Here is a 12,598-nt window from a genome sequence, read left to right as displayed (position 1 = left end):
CATTTAATCCGTGTAGAGCATGTAATACGTGCCAGGTGCTGTGCTTAGTGCTTTTCAGGTATTATCTCAGATGAGGTAACCCTCTAAATGGGGTGCTGTTTGTCATCTCCACTTTCCAGATGGGAAAACTGAGACTTTGGGAGGTTATGTAGCTTTTCCAGGGGGCACAGCTAGTAAGAGAATGGGGAATCCCACTACTTGAGTGAGATCTTGGATTAGTCACCGAACCTTTCTGGGCCTTAGTTTGCTCATCTGTGAAGTGGGGATGATGATATTGCCTGGTCCCGAGGGTTACTGTGCAGAACCTACGTGAAGTGTTTGAGCTCTGAGTAAATGTTAGTTATTACTCTGTTATCTCCTTTCAATGTCCTGGTGAGATCTTTAATCCTTTCCCCAGAAATCAGCTGGATCTGTTCTTAATATGCATAATAGTACTGTTTCCTACAAGGTCTTCAACCTTTTTTCCTCTTTGCATGTCCTCGTCTTATTTCTACGAGTCTGCACTGGTCCTTTCGATGGAATGTTAGATTGGCACAGGTCAGCGTCTGAATGAGGAGAGAATCCACTCTTCATTCAGGATATGGCAGAGGTTTTATTCTGCATTTAGCTATCAGATGTAGAGCGTGTAATACATGCCAGGCTCATATTTTTACCTACAAGAAAGGCATCCAGGTGATGAAGGAAGAACATCAGGTTGGCTCTTGTCCCTGCTCCCCATCAGCTGAGTGACCCTGGATGAATCATGGCCCTTTTCTTGGTCTCAGATTTCTCTTCTGTGAAGTAAGAGGAAAATTTTCAAGATCACTGTTCTTCCAGTCATTATATATATGCATGTATGTGCTGGGTCAGAATATGAATTGCTGGGCAAGTTCCAAAAAGCCTGGGCATTGGTGCAGATGAGCTGTGGGTGTTGTGGGCTGTGCCATTCCTACATCAGGGGCATTTCTGGAAGGTTCTTCTGTTGGTATCAAGAAATTCCAGGGCAGAGAAAGTTAGAGTTCTGAAGAACCCCATGGAAATGCCATAGTGAAGTTTTTACGAAGCTAGTGAGGGCTGGGGCCTCTAACTGTCATCTCATGTCCACAACCTGTCATCCTGTGGTTTGACAGTATCATTGGACCATCTCTCTGCAGTCTTTTTTTCCCCCCCCAATTTTTGGGGGTTTTTTAAGGGTTTTTTTTTTTTTTGCTAACAGCTTTGTTGAGATATAATTCACATACCATACAGTTCATCCATTTAAAGTATACAATTCATTGGTTTTTAGTATATTCACAGAATATGTACTACTGTCACCACAATCAATTTCAGAACTTCTAGCACAGTTCTGTGCATTTTGACAAATGCACAGAATCATCAGTTGTTTCTTCCTTTTCATTCTGTATGCCTTGCATTTCTTTTTCTTACCTGATTGCAACTTCCAGCACTATGTTGAATGAGAGTGATGCGAGAGGACATCCTTTCCTGTTCCCTGTCTTTGGGGAAAAGCATGCAATCTCTCATCACTAAGTAGGATATTAGCTGAGGGGTTTTTTTGTGGATGCCCTTTATCAGGTTAAGGAAGTTCCCTGTGTAGGGGAGGAAGACATTTCCTCTACCCAGTGTGGGTTCTTCTGGCCGGAGAACGAATTAAATTCACATGAAACAGAATAGCAGGAGAAAATTAAACAAAGCTTTATAACATGTATACATGGGAGAGGCTCAGGCAACCTGAGCAACTCGCCAAAATGGCTGAAGCCCCCACCTTAAATATCATATCCAGCTAAAGACAAAGGGGGATGTTGGGGGTGGAGGGGGAGTCGATCATGGGAGATTACCACACAAGTACAGTAAACAAATGCAGATTTAAGTCCTTGCCTTCCCCATTGATTAAGAGTTTCTGGAGATAACGTCATCCCCCCTTCTTCCTGGTAGAGAGAGGGAGGCACCTTTACAGATAGAGATTTCCTTTACAATGTAAACGCCTCCTAACAAAGGGCAAGCAAGTTCCACTCCTCAGAGCCTCCTTCCCATCTGTAGTTTGTTAAAAGTAACCAGCCCCAAATAATCCTCATGCCAAAGAGATGTATCTTGGGGTGGCCAATTCCAGTCCCCCACACCTGCTATCCTAGTTTGCTGAAAGTTTTTTTTTTTTTAATTAAGATTATGATACATTACAACCTTGTGAGATTTCAGTTGTACAATATTGTCAGTCATGTTGTGGGTACACCACTTCACCCTTTGTGCCCTCCCCCCACCCCTCCCCTGGTAACCACCAATCAGTTCTCCTTGTCTATATGTTAACTTCCACCTATGAGTGGAGTCATATAGAGTTCGTCTTTCTCTGTCTGGCTTATTTCGCTTAACATAATACCCTCAAGGTCCATCCATGTTGATGCGAATGGAACAATTTTGTCCTTTTTTATGGCTGAGTAGTATTCCCTTGTGTATATATACCACATCTTCTTTATCCAATCATCAGTTTCTGGGCATTTAGGTTGGTTCCACGTCTTGGCTATTGTAAATAATGCTGCGATGAACATAGGGGTGCATGGGACTCTTGGGATTGCTGATTTCAGGTTCTTAGGATAGATACCCAGTAGTGGGATGGCTGGGTCATAGGGTATTTCTATTTTTAACTTTTTGAGAAATCTCCATACTGTTGTTCATAGTGGCTACACTAGTTTGCATTCCCACCAACAGTGTATGAGGGTTCCTTTTTCTTCACAACCTCTCCAACATTTGTCGCTCTTGGTTTTGGATGTTTTTGCCAATCTAACGGGTGTAAGGTGATATCTTAGTGTAGTTTTTATTTGCATTTCCCTGATGATTAGTGATGATGAACATCTTTTCATGTGTCTATTGGTCATAGTTATATCTTCTTTGAAGAAATGTCTGTTCATGTCCTCTGCCCATTTTTTGATCAGGTTGTTTGTTTTTTTGTTGTTAAGCTGTATGAGTTCTTTGTATATTATGGAGATTAACCCTTTGTTGGATAAGTAGCTTGTAAATATTTTTTCCCAATTAGTGGGCTGTTTTTTCGTTTCAATCCTGTTTTCCCTTGCCTTGAAGAAGCTCTTTAGTCTGATGAAGTCCCATTTGTTTATTCTTTCTATTGTTTCCCTCATCTGAGGAGTTATAGCGTCCGAAAAGATTCTTTTGAAACTGATGTCAAAGAGTGTACTGCCTGTATTCTCTTCTAGAAGACTTACTGTTTCAGGCCTAATCTTCAGGTCTTTGATCCATTTTGAGTTTATTTTTGTGAAGGGTGAAAAAGAATGGTCAATTTTCAATCTTTTGCATGTGGCTGTCCAGTTTTCCCAGCACCATTTGTTGAAGAGACTTTCTTTTCTCCATTGTATGCCCTCAGCTCCTTTGTCAAAGATTAGCTGTCCGTAGTTGTATGGTTTTATCTCTGGGCTTTCAATTCTGTTCCATTGATCTGTGCACCTGTTTTTGTACCAGTACCATGCTGTTTTGATCACTGTAGCTTTGTAGTATGTTTTGAAATCGGGGATTGTGATGCCTCTGGCTTTGTTTTTCTTGCTCAGGATTGCTTTAGCAATTCGGGGTCTTTTGTTGCCCCATATGAATTTTAGGATTCTTTGTTCAATTTCTGTAAAGAATGTCCTTGGGATTCTGATTGGGATAGCGTTGAACCTGTAGATTGCTTTAGGTAGTATGGACATGTTAACTATGTTTATTCTTCCAATCCATGTGCATGGAATGTCTTTCCATCTCTTTATGTCGTCGTCAATTTGTTTCAAGAAAGTCTTGTAGTTTTCATTGTATAAATCTTTCACTTCCTTGGTTAAATTTATCCCTAGGTATTTTATTCTTTTCATTGCGATTGTGAATGGGATTGAGTTCTTGAGTTCTTTTTCTGTTAGTTCATTGTTAGTGTATAGAAATGCTACTGATTTATGTATGTTGATTTTATATCCTGCAACTTTGCTGTAGCTGTTGATTGTTTCTAATAGTTTTTCTGTGGATTCTTTGGGGTTTTCTATATATATAAGATCATGTCGTCTGCAAGCAGGGAGGGTTTTACTTCTTCGTTGCCTATTTGGATTCCTTTTATTTCTTTCTCCTGCCAAATTGCTCTGGCCAACACCTCCAGTACTATGGTGAATAGGAGTGGTGAAAGTGGGCACCCTTGTCTTGTTCCTGTCCTCAGAGGGATGGCTTTCAGTTTTTGTCTGTTGAGTATGATGTTGGCTGTGGGTCTGTCATATATGGCCTTTATTATGTTGAGGTACTTTCCTTCTATACCCATTTTATTGAGGGTTTTTATCATAAATGGATGTTGGATCTTGTCAAATGCTTTCTCTGCATCTGTTGAGATGATCATGTGGTTTTTGTTTCTCAATTGTTAATGTAGTGTATCACATTGATGGACTTGCAGATGTTGAAGCATCCCTGTGTCCCTGGTATAAATCCCACTTGATCATGGTGTATAATCTTTTTGATGTATTGCTGTATTCGGTTTGCCAAAATTTTGTTGAGGATTTTTGCATCTATGTTCATCAGTGATATCAGCCTGTAGTTTTCCTTCTTTGTGTTGTCCTTGTCAGGTTTGGGGATGAGAGTGATATTGGCTTCATAGAATGTGTTAGGGAGTACTCCATCTTCCTCTATTTTCTGGAATAGTTTGAGAAGAATAGGTATTAAGTCTTCTTTGAATGTTTGGTAGAATTCTCCAGAGAAGCCATCTGGTCCTGGACTCTTATTTTTGGGGAGGTTTTTTATTACCATTTCTATTTCTTTACTTGTGATTGGCCTATTCAGGTTCTCCATTTCTTCCTGATTCAGTTTGGGGAGGTTGTAAGAGTCTAGGAATTTGTCCATTTCTTCTAGGTTGTTCAATTTGTTGGCATATAGTTTTTCATAGTATTCTCTTATGATCCCTTGTATTTCTTTGGTATCTGTTGTGATTTCTCCTCTCTCATTCCTAATTTTATTTATTTGAGATTTCTCTCTTCTTTTCTTGGTGAGTCTGGCTAAGGGTTTGTCAATTTTGTTAATTTTTTCGAAGAACCAACTCTTTGTTTCATTGATCCTTTCTACTGTCTTTTTTGTTTCAATATCGTTTATTTCTGCTCTTATTTTTATTATTTCCCTCCTTCTACTGACTCTGGGCTTTGTTCTTCTTTTTCTAGTTCTGTTAGGTGTCGTTTGAGGTTGCTTATGTGAGCTTTTTCTTGTTTAGTGAGGTGAACCTGTATTGCGATGACTTTCCCTCTTAGGACTGCTTGTGCTGCATCCCAAATGATTTGGTATGACGTGTTCTCATTTTCGTTCGTCTCCAGATAATATTTGATTTCTTCTTTAGCTTCTTCAATAATCCATTGTTTGTTCAGTAGCGTGTTGTTTAGTTTACACATTTTTGCACCTTTCTCTGCTTTATTCTTGTAGTTGATTTCTAGTTTCATAGCATTATGATGAGAAAAGATGCTTGATATTATTTCAACTCTCTTGTATTTATTGATGCTTGCTTTGTTTCCCAAAGTATGGTCTATCCTTGAGAATGTTCCATGGCACTTGAGAAGAATGTGTAACCTGCTGTTTTTGGATGAAGTGTCCTATATATATCTATTAAGTCTATCTGGTCTAATTTTTCATTTAATTCTATAATTTCCTTGTTGATTTTCTGTCTGGATGTTCTATCCATTGGTGTTAATGGGGTGTTGAGGTCCCCTACTATTATTGTATTGTTGTTGATGTCTTCTTTTAGTTCTGTTAAGAGTTGCTTTACAAATTTTGGTGCTCCTGTGTTGGGTACGTATATATTTATAAGTGTTATGTCTTCTTGGTGGAGAGTCCCTTTTATCATTATATACTGTCCCTCTTTGTCTTTCTTTATCTGTTTTGCTTTGAAGTCTACTTTGTCTGATATTAGTATAGCGACACCTGCTTTCCTTTGTTCATTATTAGCTTGGAGTATTGTTCTCCATCCCTTCACTCTGAGTCTGTGTTTGTCTTTGGGGCTGAGGTGTGTTTCCTGGAGGCAGCATATTGTTGGGTCTTGTTCTTTGATCCATCCTGCCACTCTGTGTCTTTTGATTGGAGAGTTCAATCCATTTACATTTAGAGTGATTATTGAGATGTGGGGGCCTACCACTACCATTTTGTGTCTTGTTTTCCGGTTTTCTTCAATTTCCTTTGTTTCTCGTCCCATGGTTTAATCTGTTCTGATGAAGAGCTGCTACTCTCTGTTGTTGTCCTTCTACTTATCTCCTCTGCTCTTGGTTTTGTAGCCCCTTTCCTTTTTTGGATTTTTCAGGAATGAGGGTTTTCCTGAGGATTTCCTGAAGAGGAGGTTTTGTGGCAATGAACTCCCTTAATTTTTGTTTATCTGGGAAAGTTTTTATTTCTCCATCGTATTTGAAGGATATTTTCGCTGGGTAGAGAATTCTCAGCTGCAGGTTTTTGTCCTTCAGGATTTTGAATATATCATTCCACTCTCTTCTAGCCTGTAAAGTTTCTGCTGAGAAATCTGCTGATAGCCTGATGAGGGTTCCTTTGTAGGTTAATTTCTTCTGGCTGGCTGCCCTTATTATTTTCTCCTTGTCGTTGTCTTTTGCTGTCTTCACCACTATATGCCTTGGGGTTGGTCTTCTTGCATTGATAAAGTTTGGAGATCTATTGGCTTCTGTCACATGAAGTTCCATCTCTCTCCCCAGGTTTGGGAACTTCTCAGCCATTATTTCTTTGAATAGGCTTTCTGCCCCCTTCTCCCTCTCTTCTCCCTCTGGTATCCTATAATCCTTACGCTGCATCTCCTAATTGCGTCAGATAATTCTCAGAGAGTTTCTTCATTTCTTTTTAGTCTTAGTTCTCTCTCATCCTCTGCCTGCAGCATTTCTATATTCCTATCTTCCAAATTGCTAATTCTTTCCTCCATATTATCGGCCCTACTGTTCAGTGCATCTAGATTTTTCTTAATCTCCTCTATTGTGTTCTTCATTTCCAGTATTTCTGTTTGGTTCTTCTTTATAGTATCAAACTCTTTTGTGATGTAGCTCCTGAACTCGTTGAGTTGTCTATCTGAATTCTCTTTTAACTCATTGAGTTTTTTAATGACGGCTGTTTTGAAGTCATCATCATTTAGGTTATATATTTCATTGTCTTTTGGATTGTTTTCTGTGTATTTGTCATTTTCCTTCTGTTCTGGAGATTTAATATATTTTTTCATGTTGCTTGATGGTGTAGATTTAGAGTTTAGTTACTGCTTCCGCTTGTTTCTACTGGTGTGGTGGGGGAACAGCTGTTTATACTGCACCAACCAGGAACCCTATCAGCTGTTGCTAACTGGGCCTGGGCCCCTCCTCATAGTCACAGTGATCCTGTGGGTTCCCTCTTCCGCTGTGGGGGCCGTCACAAGGGGGCTTCAGGCTGCTGGTGCCTACTGTTGCAGACCACCTAGACGTGCTCCCTCCTTAGGGTCTGCAGCGGTGTTATGGGCTTTCCCAGCGGCCAGGGGCAGGATCACTTATATTTGCAGCTCTGTCACTGTCGGCGCCCACAAAATCTCACTTGTCCACTATGGATCACAGCAGAGCTATGGGCATCTTCTGCAGTCTGTGGTTAGCTCACCTAGCTATGCTACGTTTGTCCCAGGGTCTTCCAGCCTTGTGGTTGCCAGGTGGGTGCTCTCTACTAGTGCTGTGCAGAGGCTATCGCTGAGGCTGCTGTGAGACTGTAGAGTTTCCCCCTGGGCCACGAAGCCGGGTCACTGGAACTCCACCCAGCCCCAGTCCTCTCCCCCAGGATCTCGGGGAGCCCTTTGCCCTGTCTGGGGGATAGCCGGAGACCTTGAGTTCAGTGGCAGCTGGCCGGCTGCTGCCCTGCCTGGGATTCTCCTCTTCGGGACCCTCCCGGCATTGTGGGTGCTGGGAGGGGCCTCTCTGCTATTTGCAGGTAGAGGCTATGCCTGCTGCCAGCACAGAAGCCCAGAGTTTCCCCCTGGGCTGCGGCGTTAGCCGCCAGAACTCCACCCAGCCCCAGACCGCTCCCAGGAGATCTCCAGTAGCCCTGTGCCCCAACCGGGCAATAGCTGCAGTTAGTGGGGCCAGCGGCGGCAATTGGCGGGCTGCTGCCCCGTCTGGGATTCTCTCCGGGAGCCTCCCGGCGTTGTGGATGCTGGGTGGAGCCTCTCCACTAATGGCAGAGAGAGACTTTGCCTGCTGCCCAGACGGAACTCTGGAGTTTCCCCCTGGGCCGCAGAGCCGGCTGCTGGAGCTCCACCCAGCCCCAGTCCTGTCCCAGGAGATCTCCGGTAGTCCCGAGCCCGGATCGGGCGACAGCCGCAGTCCGTGAGACCGGCGGTGGCAGCTGGCGGGCCGCCACGCCGTTTGGGATTCTCTCCAGGAGCCTCCTGGCATTGTGGATGCTGGGTGGGGCCTCTCCACTAATGGCAGGTAGGGGTTTTCCCCGCCGCCTCCTGTGTGTAACTCTGGAGCTTCCCTCTGGGCTTAGGTGTAATTGTGGGGGGCTTAGGTAGGGCTCTGGTCACCTATTTCCACCGTTGCTCCTCTGGTGTGTGCTCCCTCCTGCCCTAGGTGTGTGGCGATGTTCTGGGTGCATCCGCTGGAAGAAAGCCACTTGCAGGTACTAGGCTGTTTGGGGTCGGGGTTGGAGAGTTTTCACCTATCTCCACCTCCTCCCAGAGGGAAGTCCATCCGCCTTCCAATGTATAGCAGCGTGGGTCTCTCAGGCATCCTGAGATGCTATATGGATATCCTTTGTTAAGCGATGAATGTCCAATTAGTTGTAGATTTGAAGGGGGAGAAACAAAGAAGACTACTCATGCCGCCATCTTTGATCTCCTCTGCTGAAAGTTTTTATCATGAATGGATATTGAATTTTGTCAAATGCTTTTTCTGTATTAATTGATATGAATATTTGGTTTTCCTTCTTTGATCTGTTAATATGGTGCATACATTGATTTTCAAATGTTGAACTAGTCATGTGTTCCATGAATAAACTTTAGTTACTTGTTGTGCATTTATATATTTTTATATATTGTTGGATTAGATTTGCTAGTTTTTGTTTTTTTCCTGAGGAAGGCGCACCCTGAGCTAATGGCCGCTACCAATCTTCCTCTTTTTTTTTTTTTTTTTTTTGCTTGGGGAAGATTAGCTCTGAGCTAACATCTGTGCCAGCCTTTCTCTACTTTTTATATGTGGGATGCCTCCTCAGCATGGCTGGTGAGTGGAGTATGTCTGCACCAGAGATCTGAACCTGAGAACCTGGGCCACTGAAATGAAGCACACGGAACTTTAACCACTCGGCCATGGGTCCAGGCCCATGAGTTGCTAATGTTTGTTGAGGGTTTCTGATAGCCTGGCAAGAGTTTATCTATAAACCTGCTAATGACCCAGCCCACTTTCAGTCCTTCCCTTTGAGACATTCACTTAACTCACTGTCTGTGTGGGTTCTTCTGAATCCTTGTGTCTTTCCGCTTCCTGTGGTTGCTGTTCTTTTTGACTTTACCTGTTTCTCACTTCTGCTCACATGTTGGAAAAGCATGAAATTAGGAAACTCAATTCAGAAACAGGATATATGAAGAAGCATTTCAGTCCGGTAGCTAGATTCACGTTGATTTGCATCACCTTACTGAAGTCCTACTGAACGCCAGGCCCCGGTTTCTGCCCTCGGGAGACAGGGGTGTCTGTGCTGTGTGTATCTGAGTGGGCCAGTTCTCAGGGAGCAGGTGCGTGAGAGGAGCCTTTGTTCAGGACCAGCCTTTTGTTCAGTCTCTTTCACGTTCCTGTCCTCCTTCCTTCCTCTGAAGCCATCCAGACCGAGACAGAGGCAGGGCTGCTGCCTGGGGACTGAAAGGCCCTCTTTGTCTTCCACGGGGCAACAAGGAGGCCTCAGGGTGACCTGCAGGCTGGGTGAGGGGAAATGGAAGGAGTGGCCGGATTCCAGCCTTACCTACCAAGGTATTTTGAATAAATGAAGGCCAAGGGGGTGGGGAACTTTCGAAGGGAGAGCTTTCTTTTCAGCTGCCACTCAGATGACTCAAAAGTGAGCAAGCAAAGGAGAATGCAGGCCTGCCTTCTGAAATGACGTTGCTGACCCCGGGGACGCAGGTCACAGTGATCGTGCCTTTGAGCGGGGACAAGGTAGCTGGAGGAGGGAGGAGGAAAGGGCAAGGTGTCCATGCCCCAGCCCTGTGGTCCTGCCTGTCTAAGGGGGCAGCTCCCCACGGCAGGCTTTCCGCTCCCTAGGAGCGCAGGCAGCCGGAGCGCAGGCGGGAGGGGCTCTCTCGGGGGAGTTGTTCTCCAGAACTGGGCTGGAGAGCAGCAGAGGAGGACAGCACAGCCGATGGCCTGCAGGAGGGGTGAGGCCTGGCGCGTTTTTCTCTAATCGGTGGTTTCGTATGTGGAAGTGTTTGGACAGACGAAGTTGCTGCTCATTTTGAGCATATTGTCAGCAATCTCAGGAATCCGGGGCAGCCCCCTCCCTACCCAGCTCTCAGGGAGAGTTTCTTGTTGGAAACCTGCCAGCTGCACGGATCCTGGGATTGGAGGGGGGTCTGCTCCCCACATCACCATGCAGCCTGGATTCTCAGAGGCTCCCCTGGGATGTCCATGCCACCTGCTGCCCTCCTCCTGCCGTCTCCTCTGGCTGGTCTGATTCTCGTCCTCGTTACCTTGCTGGGACTGACACAGCCTCCTCCTACCAAACCTCTGAGTCTCTTCTTCCCCATCTCCAGTCCACCTGCTACTAGGATAGTTTTCTGAAAGTGTGGTTCTGTCCGTGACTCTTTTCTGCTCAGTAACCTTCACTGGCTCCCCATTGCCCGTCAGTAGCGTCTGCTTTCTCAGCCTGGAATCTCATGTCCCGCTTCTCCCTGCCAGCTTTGTTCCCATCACACCCTTCACACACATGTGGGGTTTGCCTAAAATGGACAACTCAGCTGCTCCCAGATACTCCTCGTGGTTTTCCACCCCTATGCTTTCCCTTACTGTGTTCTCTCTGCTGGAAGCCTCCATTTCCCCTTCTCTGTATATTCAAATCCTGCCTCCTGTGGAGTCCACAGAAGGGCTGTATCTGCTCCTCACAGAGGACGTGCCTGACCTCCTCCCTCCTCTGAGCATCCTTCCTCACAAATTGTACCTCCCTGACAGCATTTATCCCATTTTCTTTTTCTTTCTTTCTTTTTTTTTTTTTGGTGAGGAAGATTGCCCCTGAGCTCTGCCAACTTCCTCTATTTTGTATGTGGGATGCCACCAAAGCAAGGCTTAATAAGTGGTCTGTAGGTCTGCGCCAGAATCCAAATATGTGAACTTAACCACTATGCCACTGGGCCAGCTCCCCTGTTTTCTTTTAAGGCACTTGTGTCTGGGTCTGAAGCTCCTCACCCTTTAGGTCAGGGCCTTTGTCTAAGCTGTCCTTATATTGTGCTCATCTCCTGGTGACAACTCCCTGCACTTGGAAGGATTGCTGTTTAGGTGCTACTCTGTACCAGGAGTTTCTCAAACATCCCATCGACTCTTCCCGACAAACCTCTCAAAGGAGTTTTTTTTTTTTTTTTTTGAGGAAGACTAGCTCTGAGCTAACTGCTGCCAATCCTCCTCTTTTTGCTGAGGAAGATTGGCCCTGAGCTAACATCCATGCCCATCTTCCTCTACTTTATATGTGGGACGCCTACCACAGCATGGCCTGCCAAGCAGTGCCATGTCTGCATCAAACTGGCGAACCCTGGGCCACCAAAGCGGAACGTGCGAACTTAACCGCTGTGCCACCGGGCTGGCCCCCTCAAAGGAGTTTTAATACCTCATTTTTGTTGAGTATGTACTAGAGCACTACCAGGCTGTTCTAAATGTTTTGCCTGACTTAGCTCATTTAATCCTCATATCAACTCTGTGTGATAGGTTTTTTATCCCCATTTTAAAGACGAGGAAACTGAGGCCCAGGCAGTGAACTGGCCCACTAGTACAGTTGTTCACTGATACCAAAATCCTTAGACACCGGAGTTCCTCCATCCCTGTGGGTCCTGCGTCTGCGGATTCTACCAACCGTGGATTGACAATACTCGTATACTGTAGTATGTTCAACCTGTGGTTGGTTGAATGTGCAGATGCAGAACTGGCAGATACGGAGGGCTGATGTAACAGTGTTTGCTAAACCACTGTTTGACCTGTGGGGATTCTAGCCATGCTGTGTTGCTTCCGATCAACTCTGCTTACTCTGATCGGAGGCCAGCCTTTGGCCAACAGTCAGACTTCTTCTCCACTCCTCACTGGGTACCACATGATGATCATACATCCTTAACAACTGTGGTTTTCCATCAGTGACACATGCTTACAATCCCTTAATGATTCTTGTGTACTTGTTTTGTCATTTTTTTATCCCAGACTAATTTCTTCTTCCCCAGGCTGGCACTCTTGGCGTTAGGCTGCCTGGGTTTTTAATCAAAGCATCCCACACCCATGTTCTCGGATTCAACAGGCGCTTACTTCTGGCACATGCCCAGGGCTGGATGCCAGGCCTCCTGCTGAGACAGGCCCCACAGCTTCTCCAAATATTTACTTCCCCAGGACAGTGGCCAAAGTACTGAGCAGCATGACTATTTCTCCTGCATCGAAGTTTCCTTAGGAGTGTCTTTGGC

The 12,598-nt window shown here is 44.9% G+C and overlaps 1 protein-coding gene across 4 annotated transcripts in view; it reads left to right on the top strand.

Moving 5' to 3' along the window:
- Positions 1-12,598, top strand: part of CMTM7 (CKLF like MARVEL transmembrane domain containing 7) — a 59,825-nt gene that overhangs the window by 19,188 nt on the left and 28,039 nt on the right. For 2 of the 4 annotated variants that reach the window (XR_011527085.1, XM_070575898.1), the window contains exon 1: positions 10,001-10,106. The exons of the other annotated variants lie outside the window; for them this stretch is intronic. Coding sequence is in view for 1 of the 2 variants with exons in the window: in XM_070575898.1 (XP_070431999.1) it covers positions 10,047-10,106 (60 nt within the window). In the remaining variant the exon portion in view is untranslated. Of the gene's footprint in view, positions 1-10,000; positions 10,107-12,598 lie in introns of those variants that run through there. 4 annotated transcript variants of the gene reach the window in all.

The sequence above is a fragment of the Equus przewalskii genome, chromosome 15 (genome assembly GCF_037783145.1).
Source record: "Equus przewalskii isolate Varuska chromosome 15, EquPr2, whole genome shotgun sequence".
NCBI classification, from domain to species: domain Eukaryota; kingdom Metazoa; phylum Chordata; class Mammalia; order Perissodactyla; family Equidae; genus Equus; species Equus przewalskii.
This window is presented reverse-complemented; position numbering and strand designations above follow the sequence as displayed.